The sequence below is a fragment of the Amblyomma americanum genome, chromosome 7, assembly GCF_052857255.1.
Source record: "Amblyomma americanum isolate KBUSLIRL-KWMA chromosome 7, ASM5285725v1, whole genome shotgun sequence".
Taxonomy (NCBI): domain Eukaryota; kingdom Metazoa; phylum Arthropoda; class Arachnida; order Ixodida; family Ixodidae; genus Amblyomma; species Amblyomma americanum.
In genome coordinates this window covers 10156533-10175995 of record NC_135503.1, presented here as the reverse complement: position 1 = coordinate 10175995, position 19463 = coordinate 10156533, and the positions used below count along the sequence as shown (strand labels likewise).

At 54.9% G+C, this 19463-nt stretch overlaps 1 protein-coding gene across 50 annotated transcripts in view; it reads right to left on the bottom strand.

Moving 5' to 3' along the window:
- LOC144098425 (uncharacterized) overlaps positions 1–19463 on the bottom strand; it is an 88875-nt gene that overhangs the window by 57466 nt on the left and 11946 nt on the right. For 7 of the 50 annotated variants that reach the window (XM_077631074.1, XM_077631050.1, XM_077631057.1 and 4 more), the window contains exon 1: positions 6263–6612. The exons of 39 other annotated variants lie outside the window; for them this stretch is intronic. In XM_077631074.1, the coding sequence (XP_077487200.1) occupies positions 6263–6305 (43 nt within the window). In that variant the 5' untranslated portion in view covers positions 6306–6612. Of the gene's footprint in view, positions 1–6262; positions 6613–19463 lie in introns of those variants that run through there. 4 more of the 50 variants (XM_077631046.1, XM_077631054.1, XM_077631077.1 and 1 more) reach the window with 3 other exon arrangements.

Genomic DNA, 19463 nt, shown 5'->3' with positions numbered 1-19463 from the left:
CAAACCGCGCGGGAGAGAGAGAGAGAGTGACGGTGCGAGGTTAGTCACCCGCAGGTATACACACACACACGGCTGTGACAGACTCGTCGTCATCGGGAAAGCTGGCTGCGACCGGATATATATTCCTTCCCGAGTTCTCGCTAACCGCGCGCGGCTGCGGTTCAGCGAAAGCCGGAAAGGAGCCGGGGTGTAATAAGAAACACCACGACCCCAGGCCGGCCGGCCGGACGACGCGAGGAGGGCGCGCAACGGTAGGCACGACTGAGACACAAAAAGATGTGCGACTGCTGCCGTTGACACTGAAGAAGAAGACAAAAAAGAAAAGAAAGTGGAAGGAAATGTAACCGACGCGAATCCATTCGGCAGAATCAGCGCGCTTTCACTACTGGAGCGCGCGAGAGAACGGACAGCTAACTGCGCAACAGCAGACGACAAATAGAACAGAAAGACCGCGATGCCTCTTCGACATGCGCTGTATATAGGGAAAGCTAATATTTAGGTTAGCTCCTCGTGTCCGCGCTAGAGCCATCAAAAGACGGAAACGAACGAGTGGGTTGCGAAGAGGGGCGCAAAAAAGCCCCTGTCAAACACACGACAGGAGGCCATAATGAACTTGATTCTTGACTCTCTCTCGGGATTCGTCGCGTCTCACCAGAACTGCGGGAGGAACAGGGATCCCCCTTCCAAGAGACCAACGTGGTACATCTGCCGTGTACGAAACAGCTGCGCACGCTCATGCGTGTAGGGAATGCAAGGAGTGGATGGGGGAATCACACAACAAAATGCCTTCTCTGCGCTCGTTATTACGATGATCGGCGGCACGGCATCCCCGAACAAAGAGCTCGGTTCACAGTTAGGGGGAAACGCACAGCAATACACCCCCCTAACAACGCAACGCACACACCGTAGAGAGAGAGAGAGAGAGAAGGGGGAGAGTAAGCGCGAGGAAAGACACAACGAGGCAGCCTTGTGTCCCCGCGCGAATAAGCCAGCGCGACATTCCGCGTAGGAGAGCGAGCGAAACCGAGCGGAGGGCGAATTCCAGCGAGCCAGGAATGAAAGCTGGAAGCGGGGCCCAGGCCGAGAAGTGGGGCAGGGGACGGAAGCCCCACGCGCAGACACGAGGGAACAACGAAAGCGTGCTCTTCGCTTTCTCTTTCTTTCGTCCCTTCTTCCTTCGCAGTAATTCTTTCGTTCTCTCCTCACGTCCTCTTCGCTCCTCAACCGCTCCGAGCAAACGAGACGGCAGAGGCAGCCTCAGAGCGCGACTCTCAACACTGCAGCTGCGGCACCGACATCGAACCACCGAGGGAGCGGAGGCTTGCTTCGGACCTAGAAGACTACCGAGTGCTCGCGCCGGAATAGGAATTATCGGCGCGGAAAGCACGCACAAACAAGAGATCAAACAGAACCAAACATAAGGCGCGTTTAAAAACGACAGCAGGGACAAAAGCGAGGGTATACAAGAGCCAACGGTAATTTATTTACTCGGCGTACGCACTCCTGACAACATAGCGCCAGTGCCAACCACGCTGACTCGTTAAGGACGCGCAAATAAATAGATAATCAACCCAAATGGATCCGACCACACAAAAAGCGCTTCTGGGTAGTGGAAACAAAACAATATAACAAAAGGCAAAGCGAGCCAAACAATAACGTGCTCGCAGACACAACAAACGGAAGTACCGGAAAAAGGGGCGTGGCCCGACAGCGGTCACCAGCTGACGGCCTACAGCACGCAGAGTGCCAGCCTTGTGCGCGCGCGCGCTCAAGGCAAAAGACGGCGCGCGGAAAAAGAAAAAAAAGCGCGCGGAAGAAAACGCGCCAAGTGCGCGAGGTCGCGCTGCGAAGGTCCACTAATGCGGCACGCGCCGTTTTGGCACGCGCAGAGGGCGCCTGAATAAAATGCCCAGCTTCGCCGTCCTGGCATCGAGGCACCCTGGGACGACCGAGAAGCGGGGCGCTTCCGCGGACCAATCTCACGCATCTCACCAGCTTCCCCGATAAACGAAGGCGAATTCCTTCCGCGACGGTCAGTCACTGCGTTTAATACTTTCGCGGTTCCACGAAACCACCTGCGGCTCTCGTGAGACCACTTCACTGCTGCCCCCGCTGTGCGAGAGCGCACTTACGCGCAAACCGTCCCATAGTAGCCAACGTAGCGCAAGATTTAACTAGCGACTACACGTGGAAGTTCCTACAGAATGGTCAGCCACTGCCAGCCATTCACTAGTACACACTGACGCTTGTCACTACTGGACCAGTGTTACGGAACTGGTTCGGCGGTAGTGGTTTTGTTGAAATCGCAGTCGAAACTAAGAAAACAAATACTTCCCAATAGTGCGAACTGCTACATGTTCATCAAACAGCTTATCTGCGGAAGGCGGAAATAAAAGGATAGAGAGAAAAAGAGAAATGGGTGAGAGGGGCAAAAAAAAAGAAAATGAGAAAAGGAAATAAATCGGGAACGGCATGCGAGGCAAATAAAAAAATAGCGGCAGAGAGAGAGAGAGAGACTTTATTTTGCACAGGAATTCGGGCCTCCCAGGCCCCTGGGTACCCGCACGACCCCACCACACTCAAACGTTCATGCCTAAAAGGTCCATGACGCGGCCCGGCTTTCGCAAAGTTATCTACGCGCCATAGAAAAAGGGAAAATATGGAGCTTTGTCATCGCATAGCGGCTGATACTATCTGCAGAAACGTGAACCACGTCCGGACAACGCATCAGCCGATGTCCTCATAGGTATGCCAGTTACTCCTGCCTTGTTGCGGTTACACCTAGTGACGGCCGACACAGCAAACAAGGATTGCAAGAGCCGGCAAACAGCAGCGACAAACGCGAATAGCAGGTCGAAGCTAGATAACGCGGAACAGTAAAGCTGCACAGGTGTGTACTACATCGCCTGTACAACAACATGGGGCCCGCAGAAGTATGCAGCTCGAGTGAATCACAACGCAATGAATGTGAACAGCGGGTCGATCAGTATAATTAATAATGACCCATACTCCAATCGTCGATCCGGAGCAAAGCCCTAAATCCGCAGAGGAGCACGAAATCCGCCTCGGCCAATAAGAACACACGATTTGAACCCAAATCGACCAGAGAAGCACGCTTTTAGGTGCACGGAAGAAGAAAACGGGCTAAGGATCGCGGAAGACGTCATAAGTTCCCTCGCAGTTCACGGTCCGGTTGACCCGAATTTTAAAACTGCACCACAGCGTGATAAAGGTTGGCGCCTTCCTGGCTATTGTCGCGAAACATGATTTCGAATTTTCCAGAGCGGTTCGAAGTTTCCAAACCCAACGAGCGAGGCAACCTCCGAGACCTGAATGCGGGGTGCATTGACCCATGGACGCGAGAAATATTTCTTGTCGCGTCTGCGGTTCATCAAAGATACGACGGTCGCGTGTTGCCAGCTTAGCTTGCGGACAGCCGTCTTTTCCACTGCTGTAGTGCGTTTGTTTCAAATTAGCTTCAAGAGGGAGGGGGGGGGGGGGGGGGGGGGAATGCGCCGCTCTACTCCGCATTCCAGGCCGGCTAGCAGGAATGGTTTTGTATTTCCGCTTTTGTAAGCAGCGTCACATGCCACTTCAGCTCAGAGCCTCGTATAAGCCTTCGGCAGCGCTTTACTACTAACAGGTCACGAACGCTGCAATCTGATTTGTCCATTGGGTTCAAATCAGAGCCAAACGATTGGTCCCGACGAGATCTGTTCTGATCGATCAGGAAAAATGGTCCCTAAAATGATGCCGAGCGTTACTGAAGCGGGCAGCTGAGGATTTGGAGATCGAGAGGGTAGCAGCCACCAGCGTGATGCAGCCAGTGACCTCTTGCCCCCGGAGATGCCGCGCGCAACATGTTATCACAAACCGTTCCCCGTTTCAAATCTATTTTTAACTTAGTGCAAGTAATGTCTTATATCCTCCTAAGTTGACAAAGTTCATGTCGCCCTCGACGCCAGCCCATGCTGTTCCTCCAACCGGCGCAACTATACAACTCCGTGACGATGTGCAGTTAGTTACACTACGCAGCTACGTTCAGCCAAGGGCAGGCTACAATCGTAAGCGTCATATACAGTATGCAATCTATAGCGAGGCCTGAAAACAACCCAGCAGCGACGTTCAGTCCTCCTGCGGCAGCCTTTCGTCGCGAATGACAACACCTCCCCTCTTTCCCACCTCGTCAAGCTATACGAACTGGGCTGGAAAGCGAAGCACGTCGAGTCCGGTCATCCGCGCGCCAGGCAAGGTCGCGAGCACGCCTCTCCGCATCTCTGCTCACGGGAACAGGCAGCCGCAGTTGCACGGTGCTTACGCAAGTATGCGCGCGCACAATGGAAACGGCATGCGCTCAAGCGCGGGCACCAATCGCGCGCATAATACGGACGCGGCGATCACCAGGCAGGCTGCGACGAGAACGAGCTGACAATCAACACGTTCGTCCTTGCAGCCGCAAAACAGAGAGAGAGAGAGGGGGAGAGAGAGAGAAAGAGAGAGAGAAGCACAATGACGACGACAGTGGCGCGAATTTCCGCCAAGGACGCAAAACTAAAGAAAAAAATCGTCACGCCGCACTGCGGCCGCGGAAGGAACGCAGCGGGAAAGCGGAGCGTGGAGGACGTTCCCACCAGCGAAGGCGCCATCGCAAGCGGGAAAAAAAACGCAACAAAAAACAAGAGCAGCGGCGTACAACATTGTCGCACTTTCCTCGAGGCGGCAGGATTGCCTCCCAACGCTGACGCGACTCGAAAACAGACAGAACACGTCCGAACCGGCAGGGGACTCGGGAAGAACGACCAGTGGATAATTGTTCGAAAGCCCACCAAACACTCAACGCCGGGTTTCAGACCCAGCGCACTACATCAACTCTTTCGCAAAAGAACCAGAGCTTCTGAGAAAACGGACTATTTGTAGCGGCGGGTGAGCGAAATATCGCGCACCCGCATCCCGTACAGCCGTGCCCAGAAAGCGGGCACCCATACACTTGAGTATCTAGAGTCGAACAAAGGGCGCTCTTCTGTACGAAACTGTTTCACTCAAGCAAAAAGCTGGGAAGGCAACCCTTGGACACGCAGTCACCGAAGCCCTGTCCACTGAGCTGGAACGGTCCGTTGCGCTGACTTGTCCCAAGCGACGATAGACACGTCCCAAACTACCGCGCAACCCTCGAAGGTCACTCGACCAATAGGACCGCAATTATAATAAACAGAGATGAACGAACGAACACTACAACCTCACCAGGTGAACCCGCTCTTCCCAATTTTTCTTCACTAATATCGTCTCTCGGGCCAGTGCGGAGGCATCCCAGCGTCAGTCCGTCTCGGCAGGGTTCACGCCCCGTACATTGAACCCGGGGTTCGCGCCACCACAACCGGGAGGCGTTCTTTTTATAGCGACCGTTCACGTAGTGCCGCGGAAAGGGTCACGCACCAGCGGTGCCACTGCCGGCAGGGAGCCGAAGGAAGGGTCGGCGTGTAGTACGCCACCGGCGCCACTCCGTATAGCTAGCTGAAAGCCGCCGGGGGGTCGAGCTTAGGACGGGGGGGTTCCTACCGCACTGGGAACGGTGGCGCCCGCCTGCTTCGAGCGAGCGGCTTGCTATATATAGACAAAGAGAATAGGCACGGATTTTTTTGTTTTGTTTACGACGACGGGGCTCAATGCCACTTAAATCGCTTGGCACTACGCGGCAGTTCGCAGGCTTCACCTGCATGGAGAACGAAGACAGGCTTCTTTCACAGTGGCTCTTATCTTTACGCAGCGAACAAAGGTCTCAAATCGCGAGCACATCGCTTTTGAAGAAGGAAAAGACAACAACAAACATTTCACTGCGTCCCGAGTCATGCGGTTTCCGCTTATACTGGAGGCTTGCACAATGCAAATACATTATCCGCTTGATCTGGCCCTGCAGCCTCTCAACTTGCACGAGACATGTATTGGTCAAACGTGCGCAGTTGTCCACCGCCCTCACACACACACACTTGCCACAGCCCCTGTACATACAGTGATTAAAGCTTCCGGAGCCAGTACCTTATCCCTGCTCGCTAAGCTTTGTCTCCTAACACTGTCAACGTCCCGCTCCTCCGCACACGCTTCACTGGGCGGCTACGGGAACACGCTTCAGCACCGCACGGCCGACTTGACCGAGCACTATCAAAGGAACAATCAGCAAGCAGCGTCGGAGCACTAGACAACCAGCACCACACACCGGCAGGGCACCATCACGAAACAAGTAAGCAAGCAAAGGAGGCCCGCTCACCGGCAAATTGGACGACGCCGGAATCGCAGAAGTACAGCCTCATAGTATTCCTCCTCCTCGGGGCAGAGTTTTCGTCACACACACAACACCGCCAAGAGAGAGAGACAACCGGCCACGCGCGCTAATCCATGGGTCGTCCGCTCCGTCGTCGATGCGGCTCGATCGGCGGCTGGCGAAGGAGTGAGGAGACGGCCACGGCAGCCCGCCGCGGGCAAACTCTATTTCGAGGTCGGCCCGCCTCCGCTGGAAGCTTCTTCCTCGCTCGGCTCGCGCAACCGGCACCCACCACCGCCGCTGCCACGGCTGACCGCCGCCACAACAGCTGCTCGGCCCACGGCCGAGTTATGCATGCGCCGCCGGTACACAGCGCGCCGCCTATTGTACGCGCGCGCATAAAGGGAGCGCGGCGCTGCATCACAATGGGGGAGGGCCCCGACGCGCGCCGCGGTTCGGACCATCAATCCTCGACCGGCTTTGGGCGCCTTGTAATCCCAAGGAGACGAGCCCGCCTTATACCGAGGGTTATAATTATCCGGGGACTGCAGTAATCGAATTCAAATAACATACTTTTGCTTTGTGTGTGTGTGTGTGGGGGGGGGGGGGGGGTGCGTGCGTGCTCGTTTGATCTCTATTCCAACGCAAAGATATCCATCCAGCGCCTCGGCATCACAACGCCGCTGGAGATGGCGCTGACGAGTCATTAAATGTCCGGGCTGCCCCCCACAGCCAGTGGAGGACCTGCTTACAACGCGCAAGAAAAACCCTGGAGGTGATCTCCGAGGCCATGAATTCGAATCTGACGTCCCAGCCATCAGCCACGATGCAGCACTACAGGGATCGGTATGGACTGAGCAACGAAGCAGCCAACAAAAGTGCGCCTTCGCCATTAGCATGAAAAATTAATGCGCACACACGTGTACAGTAACTCGTCATTAAAAAGTCAGTCGCGAACGAAAACAACGCCGAAAAACAGTGCAATGCCTTGGCGACGCGGCCGTTACCTAATCCACCACTCCGGAGTCATCATTCAAGTACGGACGCAGATGATTTCGGAATCCAAATCGCCACACACACCCGGTCATGAGCCATTAGCACATGCGAGGAAGCTTTCGTTTGAAACCACGGTGTCGCGCAACAGCTAGAGTGCCAGATATGAAAGCGTACAACTAAGCCGACCCGCCGAAGTGCAACACGACGCCTCTATTGAACGCCATGAGATGACATCTACCGCTAAAGTTCACACGACCTCCTTAGGATACTGTACAGAACGGAGTCACCGCCTTCGCAACCGGTCACTTATGACAGCGAAGAAACCATAAACAACATTTGCATCGGCCTCCATACGGGGCCTTTCATTCAAAGGGGTTGGCGTCATGGGGCTATAGATTCGATCTTTCGGTTTATTCATCTACCTCGTGGTACGAAAAGGGCTAAGGAAAACGCGGGGTGTTACACGAGAGCGCACGCCAACCGGCCGACCAACCAGCAAGAGAGTGGAAAAACGGCCGTGCAGTTTCACAGAGTCTGGGGGGCGTATAACCAACGCAATTCTTATCTGCCCGAAACCGGGTCCTCGCCTAATTGGTCCATTCTGCACGCTTCGTGAGCAGAGCGAGCGAGAGAAAGCGCGCGGGCGCATTGTGCGTGGAGTTGCTTGTGTCCGAGCGACTGGCCGCCACTTCCGCATGGCGCAGAAATCGGGCGACGTGAAAAAAAAAAAAAAACGGACCACCGCCTTTTCTTTTTTGTTTATCTCGTTCACAGCGTTAGCTGTCATAAGTGTGAGTGGATGTGAGTGCGAATGAGTGGCGGTACAGCGTGTGACTGAGAGTATGTGAGAGAGATAGGGTGAGTGGGTACATGTGAGCCTGAGAGCGAGTAAATTGGGGGGAGGAAACACTGCCAAGAGTTAACGCTCTGCGTTGCACAACGCCGTAAAGTCAGCGAAACCAATGCACCTCAGCATCCAACTACCGTCAGCGCTTCTGACTGGTTGAATTACGACCGCCCCGCCCCTCCATCGAAGTTGGCCAAATTGGCGAAGCGAATAACGGGCGACGTGATGTTGCGCTCCGATCAGGCTCCTCATGGCAGTTCTCGCTGCAAAAAGAGTATTCGTGAGTGAGCCGCGTCTTATGGTGCCCAGGCACGCTCATCGCCTTCACACAGCTGTATCGCGTACAATCTGTTTGCGTCAGTAGGTGATTGGTTTGGTTTGTGGGAGTTTAACGTCCCAAAGCAACTCAGGCTATGAGGGACGCCGTAGTGAAGGGCTCCGGAAATTTCGACCACCTGGGGTTCTTTAACGTGCACTGACATCGCACAATACACGGGCCTGTAGAATTTCGCCTCCATCGAAATTCGACCGCCGCGGCCAGGGTCGAGCACACGTCTTTCGGGTCCGCAGCCGAGTGCCATAACCATTGAGCCACCGCGGCGGCCACGTCAATGCCCGAATTATGAGGGAAGCGAGAGAGAAAAAATAACGGCATCTGTCTCATCTGTGGCGAGAAGTGATTTCGGAGCATATCAACACCAGAGTTAACACGAATACCAAAGTGGAGCCTTGCGTGCTTCGCAGCATGGCTCAAGCACGGCAGGTGCGTAGGAAACAAAGGAGCCGGTAGTAGGGCGTCAAACACCGGGTGGTCACGCCCACAGTATTCCAGCCCTGACGTCAAGAAACAATACCAATAATTCAATAAAAAATTGGAGTGGACACTTGAGGCCCGCCTTAAGGGTGTGACGCGATAACGAATTAATGCAGAAGGTCATTCCCTACATTCACTGATCCCTGGGAGTCCTCATACCACTCCTGGCGCAGTGGTGCAGCGGTTGAGCGAAGCGCCACTGCGACGGAAGATGCTCCCAGCGGTGGGCCTTTGTGCGACCCAGGTTGCTCTTTCCGAGCGACCAATCACTGATTTGACTGCCACCTGTCACGGTGGGCAGCTTGCTCACTATCCGGTGGGCAGTTTGCCTCCTGTAGGTTGCCCTCTGGACACCACCTGCCAGAGTCACGCTCGTGATTTTTCGCTCAAAACGCCGACTCGGGATTTTCTGGACAACGGCGATTTTAACGCTACCACGTTAAAGCGCCACTGCGGCAGCATCCGTCCGCGCTTGTGAGGTGTACCGAAGTCATCGCTGCCCACGCTGGCCCCCACCGGCAGCACGGAAACAATAAACGAACCTTTAGAAAGGAACGCACAGCGGAGGAAGAGGGAAGCGGCGCGGCCCCCCTTCGCCCCACATCGCGCAGGCCGGTCCGGGTTAGTCACCGGCAGCAGCTGCAGCGCGCGTCTTCCCCACGACCGAGAGCGTTCCCACGAGTCCCACACGCGATTTACGCGTGTAATCGCGACCCAGCCCCGAAAAAGCAGCGGCATCCGTTTCGCTGCTGCAGTGTGAACAGCCGCCCCCTCCCTCACGGTTCCTCTGATCGCGAACACGCTGCCCTAGCTGAGAGTTCGGCTGCGACCTGCCCTGGGCACAAGGACCGGTGCGTATACTTTCGAGTGGCGTCAGCGCAGCGCGACGGCTGACGGGACAACACCAGCGAACAAGGCGATGCCACAGGTCGTCCAGTGTCGCCGAGTGCACTGCTCGAGTGTTTATGAGGTAGCGGGCCACGCAAAGACGACGATACAAGACGGGGACGGCAGCCATCACGGAAATCATATAGTCACCGAACTCGACGAAAACCTATCCGAAGAGCCGGTCGGCAGCCGACTTCTCGTCCGCATAACGCACGACGCCGGGCATGCGGGTGTTATACCCCTGTCACACGGGCATTTCGAGGGCCCTCGAACCGATAGTCTATCGACTCAAAGGCGATCGAGCGCTGCCACACGGGCAGTTTCAATGGCGATCGAGTCAATAGCCTATCGAGTCAACGGAGTAGCGCAGAACTCCATCGAGATTTCGAGGGCCTTCGAGCGCTGCCCAAGGTTGCTAGCGTTGCTCCGAGCGGCGTCAAGCGCACTTTCGTACACGACACATTCATTGTACAAAAGCATGAACAATCATTATTCGCATAAAATTTATTGCAAACAGCCTGTAACATTATTTTAAAATTTTATTAGTCTGGTTTTAAGTGCATTAAGCGCATTAATTTTGCGTTGCAGTCTTTGCGTTGCTTGCGTACTTAATGTTGACAACATGGCGGCACCCTGCCCGCCCGCTTCACAGCGATAACAGCTTCGTCGCTAATCCCTCAAAGCAATATCGTGTTCTAAGCTGTTGTATTCGCCTTCGATTTGCCCATTCTTACCCTCGCATAAAGTTTCAAGAGACAAGTAGCTCTTGTTTTTCAGATATCATAGCAATTTCCCAGGTCTTAAGCCTGACGAGGCAGCGCTCCGACGCAGTTGTACTGGCTTGGTTTTGGCTCGTCTTGTATTAGAGTGGCTACAGCAGGGTCTGCACATGTCCGTCGCGTACGTGCAATTAAAAGGGTTTTGAACGACTCGCGTATGCGTGTATTTCAGCATTTAGTATACATTTATCAAATAATTTTGTTATTTTTGCAAAATCCAAAGTAGCGATTGTGGCGCCACACATCCGTGGCGTAAGACACGAGAACCATTTCAATGGCCATTGAGATTTGCCGTGTAGCAGCGACGAGTTCGATGGCGATTGAGAATCTCGAAGACCCTCGACTCAAGGGTGATTGAAACTGGCCGTGTGACAGGGGTATTATTCTCCGTGCCTGCCACATGTTGCCTGCGCGTTGCTTCACCCGGGCGCCGCAGAGTGTAACGGCGGCGCGCAGCACCAAGAAGCGCCGGTGCGCGTCGAGAGGAGGGGGGGGGGGGGGGGGGGGCTGTCCGTCAAACGCGGACGCAGTGTGCAGCACCGAAGGGCGGCTATCGCCTTGCCGTTCATATACCTCTCGACATGCCTCTCGAACATCTCCACAACTCGGCGCCGCGTAGGCAACCCACACGTGCCGCAAGCGACGGCCGACGGAGGAGAGGCTACGTCTTCGGCACATCCGGAGCTCCGACAGGTCCGTTACGCCGGCGGGCAGAGGCGGAGGAGGAGTCCGAGTGTGCACCGACAGCAGTAACGGAGAGGACCTTTTGATCTCCGCCGCAGAGGCCGATACAATGCGGAAGGCGAAGGATCACTGCCGAAAGCAGCAGGAACGCGGGGAGGTGCCGACGCTGACGAGCTCTGTACAGCCCCGTCCAAAATGGAAGTCAACAGAAAGTCACGATAGCCAACGGCCGGATGAGATGGGCAATTTTGCGGGGAAAGTGGTCGCAGCTAGCGCAGGAATGAGTTCGCAGAGGTCAGCCTGTGTGCTGCAGTGGACACAGTTGGGCTGTTGTTGATGGCACTGTCAGTGTTCGCAGGCAAACAGCGAGTTTTTTCGCTTACAAGATGTGCGTGGACGTATACCGGAGTGGCCCGTGTGCATGTAGCGCATGCGCAATAGAAAACTGGAACGTGCATTTGCCACTGCGCATTCATTTGCACACGCGCAGCAGGTCCCCTTTACTCGAGGAATAGAAAACTAACAGGCGGCCTGGACAAGCGATGTCCTAACTTACGCTTAGTTCGGTTCTGGTCAGCTAGCTGTTGCTTTTTAAAGACCCCTGCTGTGCAGAGAACACACACACACACACACACACACACACACACACACACACACACACACACACACACACACACACACACACACACACACACACACACACACACACACAGACAAACAAACAAACAAAAACGACGACAAGTGTATCGGGGCGATGACAGCCACTTCGAGAGGCGGCGCGATGTCCTTCGCACACGGAGATGAAAGAACGGTGCCTCGGCTAGAACCCTAACCAGGTAGATTCGCCTAGCCTCGCATTACCCGACCGTACCTATAACCCACTGCTGAACGCGGCCGAAGGAAAGAAAAGGTGCTTTTGTTCTGACACAAAGAAAAACTTTTTCTTGCTATCATTAGGGCGTAACACCGGGTTTCACGGGGGAAGGGGCGCTGTCGCTGCGGGCTGTATACTAAAGAAGACGTGACGTACCGTATCGCACTTCGGTCTGCGCAGAGCTTTAAAGAACAGCAAACGCTCGGGGATCTTTCTGGGTCGCCGTCCACACACAGAGGAGGAGACAATCGGGGCGCCCCGTTCGGGCAGCGCCAAACAACGGGCGACGTCGATTGAAGAATAAGGGGGCGGGGCCCGCCCACATCGGTTGTCCACCGTTTATCCACTCTTCTAGAGCGCGGCGGCGCCTGGCGGGGGGACCGCTGGCCCGTGTCTATGGGGGGACAAGCCGCACACTGTGCCCAGTTACTGAGCAGGCGGCCAAAAAAAGGACGACGTTGTGCGCTCGCGACCCGATGTGGACGACGGCCAGGGGCGAGGCGACGCGTCTCTACTGGGACGACGACAGCTCATCGGCCGGCTGTCAACGGCGCTGCTGACGGATCGGGCCGCTACTGCGAGGTGCACGGGCCTCGACACACACACATCGTCAACAAAGATACACATAGATGACTGTGCGAGTGAACGCTCTACATCCAAGGGCGCCTACAGATGTACGGGCAGGCCTGTGAACCGGCGGGTATCTCGATTGTCTTCGGGCGATGCGTCGCAAATGGACCCCCGCGGAGTGTTCTCTCTTTCTTCTTTCACTCCCACCTTCCTCCCTTCGCTTACGGCACGGTTCGGGTGTCCACCGAGACGCGAGACAATCAATGCGCGCCATTTCCCCCCCCCCCCCCCCCCAAAAAAAAAAGAAAAACAATGTTCAGGACGGCACGCGTAGATAGCGCATATTGGAAGCGTAGATGCACGCGACACGTCGCACGCCGTGCACGCAGTACATGTCCTTGTGGGCGAGCTGCACAGGAACTTACTTCGAGAAAGACCAGCTGGTGAAAAATTTGCAAGAAAAGCGTAAAGATAAAGACAAAAATAACAGCAGAAGATACACGATAAACAATAAAAGGAAGGTAAAAAAAATCCGACAGAAAAAGGAAATTTTCGCCCCAGCACAAGGCACAACGTACGCGAGAAGAAACGCGTTCGAGCAATTACAGCGCGGAGGCGTCCTCTGGAAGCCGCCAAAACAAGTTCAGAACCTTAGCCGTCAACGACGTCCGAGGAATGATGAGGTGTTCGCAGCCGCGGAAGGCCTTGCAAGCGAGGAGCATTCATGCGAAATCGCACAAGCAGAGAAACGGCAACGCCGACGCAGCTCCCGTCCCACGGGCGCTATTATCGCCTCTCGGAAACTTGCCCGCCCGCAGCGGCACTACACGGAGGGGTCAGCGCACCGGCGCGAGCGGCTAACCGACTCGGGCCAAGGTCGCGAGCGCCAGCGCAAGAAACGCGGCCGACTGCGCGCCTAGCATACAGGCCAGCGGCAACTTGATTCGCGGCGGCCTCAACATGCATGGGTGTCTGAGAGAATTAGGCGACGCGCTCGCTGCCACGGCGTTTCCGATAATTGTGTACCGGCGCGCGTTAGCACGAAGCCGTGGGAGGAATGCCGAGCGTTGGGGGGCAGTCACCCGACGCCGTGCTCCCGAGGGCAAAATCAGCGAGCGGAGATGGTTCGCCGACTGCGGCCCAACAACGAATTAAGACGGCGTTCGGGGAACTCCAACGTGGCGAGACGATGATGCGCAAATACTGATGAAGTTAGTGGCACCGACGTCCACCCCCGCTCAGAGGCGTGGCTCACACTGGAGAGATGCCAAGTGACGTGCATCGAAACCTCGGTGAAGGGAGGGGGTCGCTCCATCGAAATGCAAAACATGTCAAAGTACAACCGCCGGCCCATTACAAGAGAGCGGTGGTAGGCGTTGCACCGTCATCATACGCAACAACAGAATGACATAAATCCGCCAGGAAATTCTGCTGAAGGCTACACACTGCAGTGTCGATGAATTCCCAAAGAACTTTTATGCTAAGCATAATAGGGACACTACTTAGCTCAACCATAGCCCAGCCTGGCGCGGCCGCGACCACCAAGGCTAACTCCCGCTCCTCCCGCTAGGGGCGCGGCAGCCGAGCACGTGGTCTGACGTCACGCCAGCTGTGGGGAAACAGGGCTCAACTCGCGTGGTCGTCGCGCGGCCGCGACCACCAAGGCTAACTCCCGCTCCTCCAGGAGATTGCTAAACAACGAAGAGACTAGCCTGACTTACGGGCAGGCGATACCGAATCCCTTTCACAAATCTATTATGCTTCGCATCCTAGGCTTAACCTTAGCTAAGCCAGGCCATTTTTTTCCACTAGAGTACTGCGCATCAGCTGCACACATCCACGTTAGCGGCAACGTGCTGATACCGCTGAGCGTACAAAACAAAAGGAATTTCGTGTACGCCACCCGGGTGACTGGAACAGCTCTAGAAAGGATCCCAAAAATAAAAAAAATTACAGGATGGGCAGCTCATTCCACATTTCGCAACTTGTGAGCGACATGTATATGCACTGTTATAGACCACACGCTTCCAGTCCTTGATAGTCTAGAAGGAAGCTTTGTGATTTCAGAAGTCATACGAGACGTGTTCGAGGTTTTGGACCAAGGCACGATTCAGGAAGACTCAATGCATGCGCTTCGGAAGGTCGTCACAGCAATGCGGGGAGTTGCAAGACGGTAGAGGAACTATACGCTGTCGCACGTGACGTGACGCGTTCCAGTGACGTCATGAGTGACGTCGGTGTAACCTTCCTCCTCCTTCCACGGCAACCGCTCCAAGTGATTACCGTGGTACCCATCCTCTGGTTACGTCCACTACTACTACTACTACTACTACTACTACTACTACTACTACTACTACAACGGCGCCCAACCCAAGAAACGGACCTGTAAAAACTATCGCTATAAACATACAACGGCAAGTAACCATGCATGACAGCAGCGCTAGCGCATCTTGGTGACTTGGTTGGTTGGATGGCTGGGGTCACGAATGCGGTATATGGTTGCCCTCTAGGGGCATCTGCCGTCGCGAGCCGCCCCACAGGAAAGCCGATCACCAGGCGTCGCCTCTACCTTATACGGTGTCCCGTCACTCTGGCGCTCATGGGCACGCAGGCGTACGCTACGCACTACGCTCGTACAGAGTACGAGGAAAATGGGGGGGAAGGCATTGCCCTTACGCAACAGCCGGAGAGGGCGAGGAGGAACAGCAGCACCGGAGATGGGCGCCTGCTCGAGCGCCGCTGACTCTTCCGCGTTGGCCCGACGCCAGAGACCCGCACCCTCCGTTCGCGCGCACGCAAAAAAAGAAAAAAAAAACGCGCCACGCGCCGCACCCACAAGTGCGGATGCATTGGAACATTCTTCCCTCCGCATGCACCGACTGTCCCGCAGCTCGGCTATGCGTCGAGATCGGCTGAACGGTGCCGCAACGATTGGGAAGGCGCCGCATGGGCGACACCACTCTGCACCCACCCCCGTATGCAAGGCGCAGTCAGCGACATGAAGCGCGAGTGATAAATGTGCGCGGGAGGTCTCGCATGCACGTTAGGGGTCTGCAGCGAGTCTAGGGTGCGCGCATAGAGCCACATTGGTCGTACGGTCGTAGTCACGGCGGTGCTATAACTGTCTCTATTGCCAGGTGCCTTGAGCGCATGTGCTCAATGCAGTGTGATGCTGATAGACGGTCCCAAATCACACCTAAGGAATTGCGAATCACGTATCGCGACTTGGCGGAAAAAGAGAGGACGAGAAGGAACAGGGCGTTCTCAGCTGACGTAATACCGGCGCAAATCCAAGCGCTGAAACGCTGTTAACCACGCTTTGCAGCCCACACAAGCAGTCAGACAGGAACGGTACAACACGATGCAACTGCATGGCATGTTTTAGAGTTGTAACAGTCGCATCAAGAAAGGAAGACCGCTCGAAGAAAAAAGAAAAGTTTAACGAAAAAATTTCGGATCAAACTAGCGCCATCTGGTGGCTCTTCGAGCCACCCGTCGAAAAGCCGCGCTGCAAGCACTCCAGGGTCGCCTCACACAAAAACGAGCCAAAACCTACCCTCTCGAGCAACGATGGCCCCAGCGGCGTTTGACAACTGAGCCGGTGTGACGTAATCTGGCGGTGGACAGTCGCCAGCCAGCGAGTTGCCAAGCGCCGGCCGAGCGGGTCTAAAAAAGCCCAACCTCCTCACAAAGAAACCGCGAACAGAGGCCCCGGCTGGCAGGAGGCGAAGCGTAGCGCAGCTTCCAATCTCAATGACGAGGATCAGTGCAGCGAATTTTCCAGAAAGAGCGCCCGGCGTGGACGCTGCTTGTCTGGCTTCCATCGCTACAAACCAATAGGCACCTTCAACAATTACTCTATATTTTAGGTGAAAACCGGATGGGCCTCTCGCTTGGCTGCTCTCACAGTCTTTTCCTCATTTTATTCGCGCTTTTTTTTTTCATTTCGCAATCTCTGGAGATTTTGCAGTTTGACGACGTCACGCAACGACGACGCCAGCAAAACGCGTTTGCTACTTTTTTTTTTAAAGAAAGCTATCGCATCTCGACGGCGTCGAACGCGAGAGCCCTGTGAATAGAGGGGAGACCAGTCGAAATGATCCGGCCGTTTACAAAACGATTCCTTTAAAAGGGGCCCAGACAGAACAAGGCAATGCCTTTGGTGGGCACTTGAAGACAGAGGAGTCGTTCCGTGCAGCGTTGCCCAGGCTGCGGCTAGGCGAAAGTAGGCGGCGGCAATGTGCACTGTTTCGTGCTTTGAGGCCGCTTGTAAGCTGCAGATGCACCTTTTCCTTAAGTCGTTCCACGAAGAAGCGCTTTAACAATTGGTCAGATCTCAAGCGGACCATAAACAGCTATACTTAGAAGTAAGGATTCGGATTTTAAAGAGGCGACCACTAAATGCTTGAACACGACGAAGCGAGCACATGCACATATTCCCCCAGATAGACTTGTCGCTCTTTATTAGTTTTCAAAATTTTATTTAAGAAGTCGGTACGGCTACCGTGCATGCCCGCTGTGCGAGTTTGTAAAGGTGCGTGAAATATGAACCAAAACGCGCCTTATCATTAGCACCGCAACGGGCGATCACTCCCCAAGTAAAAACGAGAAGCGTATGCTTTCGGCTTCAGTTTTCCTAAGAAGTTTTCCCCTGGCCTAGCGCTCTCCTCACGACATTTCTAGTTTGACACCCAAGTAAAAAGGCTGATTTTCGAGCGAGAACTGGATGCTTGTCCCCTTTCATACCGCCCCCCACCTCAGCCGACCCGACCAGTACAGCTTTGGCCGCCCTGCACGAATGACACGCAGCACGCGGAGACGACGAGGCATTTGAGCCGAGGAGGCCGCGCCTTTCCGCCTCGCCAAGGACGCCCAAGGCCGTTCCGCGGGAGAGTTATGGCCGACCCCGCGTCGGGCGACGACGGCTTGCTGCTGCTGCTGCAGAAAATGTGGGTCGCCACGGCAGAGACGCTTAAGTTGGCGCTGGCTCGCCGAGCACGCAAGCTCCATATAGGGTGTGGGCCGCCGCCACCGCGAACTCGGTCTCTCGGGGGCGGTGGGGGGGACTGGAACTCGAAAGCCTTCGTCGAAGACGCCGGCGACCTCAGAACCAACTAGCAGGGGGCCAAGTGTGGGTTATTTTTCCTGCACTTCGGACGAAGGAAGGTGCTAGCTTGGTTCAGTGAGCACATCAGCTATTCGTGCAAAACTTCTGAGTAGCAATTTCGGCTTCCCGCTCCTTGGCACTTGCGCAAAAACGCCAAGCGGTGCTAAGTGACCTGCGAACGCTCAGAAAGTGAGCCAATTAGTCCCACACAGCAGTTAATTCAGAAGCAGTTTACACACATGGGTAAGAACTTCGCTGCTATCGTACACATACCTCTATGTATATACAGCGGCAGCCATGCTATGTTGTCGTGTTAAGTCATGTCCTTACGAGCTCTATTCCGCTCTGTAAAGTCGGTTTGGCGCTCTACGACCGGTATCGGTCAGTGGAATCGAGGCACCCGCTTCTGGCCTATGTCCCGTCCAGGGCTACATTTGCAAGCGGTGAACACACAGCCCGGAGTCCGGAGCCAAGGGACCGTTGGCAACAGATGGAGCCGCGGCAACTTCAAGAGAACAATGCCATCAAAAACACTCGCGATATGTTTCGTCTTTCCGGTTATATATGTGCTCTCACATGTCACGAAAAGACACGACAAGTCTCCCGTTATCATGCACAACTACTATGACATTATGCATCTCACGGCACTGAAGCGACACGCGAAGTGACGCGCTGTTCGCCGCAGGGCAACTGAAAGGCGAGCGGAACAATAATAGAAACGTGGTACCATCGTTGCACACGCAACAATGCAACGCAACAATGAGGCGCAGCAATGCGTCCACTCGAATGCGACCGCGCTCGCATCGCTGCTGCAGCTCAACCGGTATCTGGGCGAGGAATAGATTCACTCTAAACGTAACCACACAACCATGCCGTCCGGATGATTCACTGCGCCCTTGACGATACGCGTCGCCGGTTTCACGGCTGCTCGGTTCGTGCTCCCGTCTCTCGCCGCTTCATCGACGAGCAAGAGAGGCTTAGTCAAAACACCGGCCGCCAAATATACGCACCGCGCAAGCTTCACGAAACCGTCATGAGAGATAAGCGCTCTGCAGACAGCCACGTACGCATTACACCGACAAAACGGGAAAGAAAAGGATACTACTTCAGTTTTAATGTTAGCCCCATTAGACACGCGAGTGAACGCATGCTGAGCCTTCACGAAGCACAAGTGCCCGGCTTCGCAACATACGGGTTTTCCATCGGTGTGCGGAATCCTGTACCACTCTTTCTGCTTCGCCCCAGGAGCTGAGACACGATTAGAAGGATGTCGACGTTAGTGCGATCACCACGTATATTCGGTGCGGAATTTTCGCACTACTCCGCGTACATTGTTTAGAAAAAATAAACGGGCCACCGGATTAGCTACAGGCCATCACGTTAACTCGTACAGAAATTATAGTAACTCTCAAGCTCTGAAGGGGCAAGGCCGATAGCTCCCTTCGCTCTGAAAAAAAAAAAAAAAAAGAGCGCTAGCGACGCATAACGGGCTGCACTGCAGGGCCCGCAGTCAAATGTAGTGGACCTCACAATTTCGTCGAAAAGCCGCCACTATGCAGGTATACCTTTGTTCCCGCTCATTATATATATGGTTAGAGGCCACCACAAAACGCGACTGTGCATGCTGCGGGTATAGTGCATAATGACG